Consider the following 3669-nt stretch of genomic DNA (forward strand, 5'->3'; position numbering starts at 1 on the left):
GCAGGTGGTGCTACTTGTGGCTAGTAATCCCCACGGAAGTTACAGAAAAAGGAAATGCACGCGCGTAGTTAAGACGGTTTCTTTGAAGACAAGATTTTTACTTCCTGCAGACGTTCACAACATTACCGACTGGTATTCATATCCGCCATCGTCCTCCAAATAGTGTTGAAAGCATAAATAATTTATGCGTAAAATTAGTGGATTGTTTGTAAATTGGAATATTTATTCCAGTGTTTTACAAGTGTATGTGTTTTTGTTTTATACATTTTATAGTAAAGAAAATGAAGTTGCTAAACGATTAAGAACCGTAAAAGGAATTGGCATTACTATTTTCAACCTTAAAATCACCTTATGTGATATATGGGCTCAAAGAAATCTTGTGTTCTGTTTAGCCTAGAAAGAAAGATAAAGATAGCCATCTGTCTATATATACTGCTAATATTTGATATTTTGTAGTCTGGCTGTGTTTGATAGTAAGCACCTGGCTGTGGTTCTCCAGAAACTTACTGATAATGAATGGCTTAACTCCATCAATGACTCAAGTTACGTCACGTCTAGAGTAACGTTTTATTCCAGGGCTGAGTATGGCCAAGTGGTTAGTTTGTCTGAACTATGAATTCGACTCCCATTTCTGTAAAACCGCGCTCATCACTTTGTGGTCATAGATATGTTATAAGAGTAATGAGCAAGTCCCACCATTCGATCAGGTATGAGTAGCCCAAGAGTTGGTGGTGAGTATTGTTGACTAACTGCCTTTCCTCTAGTCTTTCAGTTCAAAGTAATGGACGGCTATGCACAGATAACAGATGTGTAGCTTGCGCAAGCATTCTTATACAAACAACAGCATTCTGTTGCAAGGTGTGTGTGATAATCTAAACCGATATTTGACTAATGTTTATGTGGGTGTCCATTTATAATCAAACCGCTGGTCCAATTGCCACCAAACCTGACATATATTCTTATGGCCGCTGTGGAGTGGCATAGCAATGGGGTTGGCCTTCAGAAATGGCACGTCCGCTAGTGTTAGATAAAAAAATTTAACTGATTCATACAGCCGATCCTTTCTTGAGTAGAGGCTTCCACAAAAGTCTGTTGAAAAAATATCCTCGAGTACTAAGTTTTAACTTTAGTTTTACTGATAATTGGGTTTTCTGCTGAGTTTTGCGGAAAGCTACTCGAGAGCTATCTATGCTAGCCGTTCCTAATTTATAAGTGATAGGCCATATGTCAACACCATCCACAAACAATTCTTGAGCTAATGTTTATCAACGAATAGTGCAATTGAATGTCACATTAGAATACCACAATGGCCCACAGATTGCGAGTCGAGTACCCTATCCATCAGGCCGTGCCAGAGGGGTAAATATAAGTTTTGTAAAATATGTTCTTTTGTTACCAGAAGAGCTTCACAATACAGATTAGGGTAAATGTTACCGAGAGAATACGTAAAAATGTAAATCTAACTAGTATATATGGGGGGGGGGGACGGGATTTTCCAAGCAACCATGGCATGTTTCATTATCTAGCTGTTGTTGTTTTTTTCATTCCGGTTAAAATAATACATTCCATATTACGCTTAAATTATTTAAAACAAAACCTCAAAGATGATACAGGTGATCGAGTGATTATAAAGATAAATACGGATAAACATGTGTATTTTTTAAAGTTTTGTTTTTAGCGCAAAGCTATACAATAAACTATCTGTATTCTGTCCACTGTAGGTAATCGAACCCATGATTTCAGCTTTATAAGTCAGGAAACTTCCCGCTGATTCACTGGGAACTTTTTTTGAGAAATGGTCCATTTTTGACGTCTGATGTCACGTTAGTATCACACTTTTTGATAAAAATGTTTTCAGAATTAAAAATGTAATTAAAAAGTCATGATTTTTGAGCTCCTCCAGTTTATGGAATATCTGCTGACTATCTTAAAATCATGATATCTTGATTATTAAATACGAAAAAGTTGCTTCTGTTAGTGGGATTAGAAGAATAAGTATAATGACTAATGTTAGGTCACTTTGTGAAATTTTGATATATAAGTTTTTGGTATAGCAACAATATCGACATTTTTTTCTTTTCTAAACCTGACGATTCAGAAGTATTTGGTCACGAGGTGGCGCTTTAATTCGTAAACGACAGTCCTCCATTGAAAAGATGAAGATGTATATAGGCTTACTACTAGAGTCATTGAGAAATTTATTAGAAAATTCTGAGTAGTAGTTACTCGGTTTTCTATTATATGCTAATATTAGCAGAAATCATGGCTACAGCAAAATATGATCTTGACACTTCTGGGAGTCTTATGCCGGTAAGTTTTGCACTTTGTTTGATAGGATTGTTTGCGCCAGAAAAAAGTGAATGAAACCAAGTATTCTTCGACCAAAGATGGCTTCTCAGTCTCAGTATTTTACTTTGTAGGCTAGTGTGGGTTATTATTAATTTAATTTTAATTTCTCTAATGTATGAGTTGTCATAGATAATTGTTTGTTAACGTGCAAGACAAATTTCAAAGCAAAAATACCTGTTTAACGTAACTTCCAGTCATCTGAACCTAACGAGTGAATTTGTTCGTGTTCTGTTTTGTTAAGCAAATCCAAGCATTAATCGCCCCACCACCAAACGAAGGAGAGTCAAAGAAGAAGAAAGAATACGAACCTCGCTATTGTCGATCAGGACGAGCAGTAAACCATGATTGTTGTGATAGTTGTGAGGAAGGAGGTGATTTGATTTGTTGTGATCGTTGCCCAGCATCTTTTCATCTTCAGTGCCAGTAAGTTGACTATCATCAGTAATATTAATTAGTTGATGAATAGGCCCAGATGTAAATTGTTGTAATATATTATTATTAAATAATGATAACGAATATCTTTCTGTCATAAAATGTTAATTCAAATAGGTTAAACATTTGTCACTTGTCTGCTTAGGATTAGAATTGATATTACTTGAACTATTACTATTTGCAAGTGAAATGAATACATTTTACACCATTAATTGTAAAGTGAATATTAGTCTTAACTTTTTTGTCAGTAGGTTATAAGTCGCAACAATAACTCATCTTTCTAAAACTGTTTTTAGCTAAACTCTTCATTTCAAAATAACAGCAGCTCAATAATAAGTTGCAGCTAAAATTAATATATGCTTAACCATATGACAGATTATAAACCTAATTTAAAAAATTATAATATCAGGAAAAGTAAATTTTATTTTTGTGGTTTGATTTTCTTTTTTTATATTTAATGTATTATTTAAGGTAAACTATATGGTTAGTTCAAGTGTGTGAGTGTTTACTGTTATGGTGAAAAGACTGAAGAGCCACAGAAAACATGACATTAACACTGTGGTGAAATATTAAAGATGTTCATCTTTAATAAAGTGTTTCATATGTAATGGGTAATATAATGATTCACAGAGTTACTTTTAATTATATCTTTTATTATAGTAACCCACCATTGGAAGAGAAAGACTTGCCAAGAGGAGAGTGGTTATGTCATCGTTGTAAAGTTTTACTCACTGAAGTAAGTTAAGTGAACATCTTCCACTTGTGTATATATATATATATATATAATGCTGAGGTGCCTCATACTTGGGTAAATTACTATTTATTCACTGTAAATATTGTGTTCTCTTAAAATCTGTGTGTATGCATACATGTATGTGTATTATGGGA

General features: G+C 34.1%; 1 protein-coding gene across 1 annotated transcript in view; it reads left to right on the forward strand.

The window, feature by feature from the left end:
• The first annotated feature begins 2149 nt into the window (after positions 1-2149).
• The window catches only part of LOC106472560 (PHD finger protein 12-like), a 17437-nt gene continuing 15917 nt past the window's right edge, over positions 2150-3669 (forward strand). The window contains exons 1-3 of the mRNA XM_022401122.1: positions 2150-2310; positions 2591-2772; positions 3442-3517. Coding sequence (XP_022256830.1) covers positions 2242-2310; positions 2591-2772; positions 3442-3517 — 327 coding nt within the window. The 5' untranslated portion in view covers positions 2150-2241. The remainder of the gene's footprint in view (positions 2311-2590; positions 2773-3441; positions 3518-3669) is intronic.

Source organism: Limulus polyphemus, unplaced genomic scaffold, assembly GCF_000517525.1.
Source record: "Limulus polyphemus unplaced genomic scaffold, Limulus_polyphemus-2.1.2 Scaffold5422, whole genome shotgun sequence".
Taxonomy (NCBI): domain Eukaryota; kingdom Metazoa; phylum Arthropoda; class Merostomata; order Xiphosura; family Limulidae; genus Limulus; species Limulus polyphemus.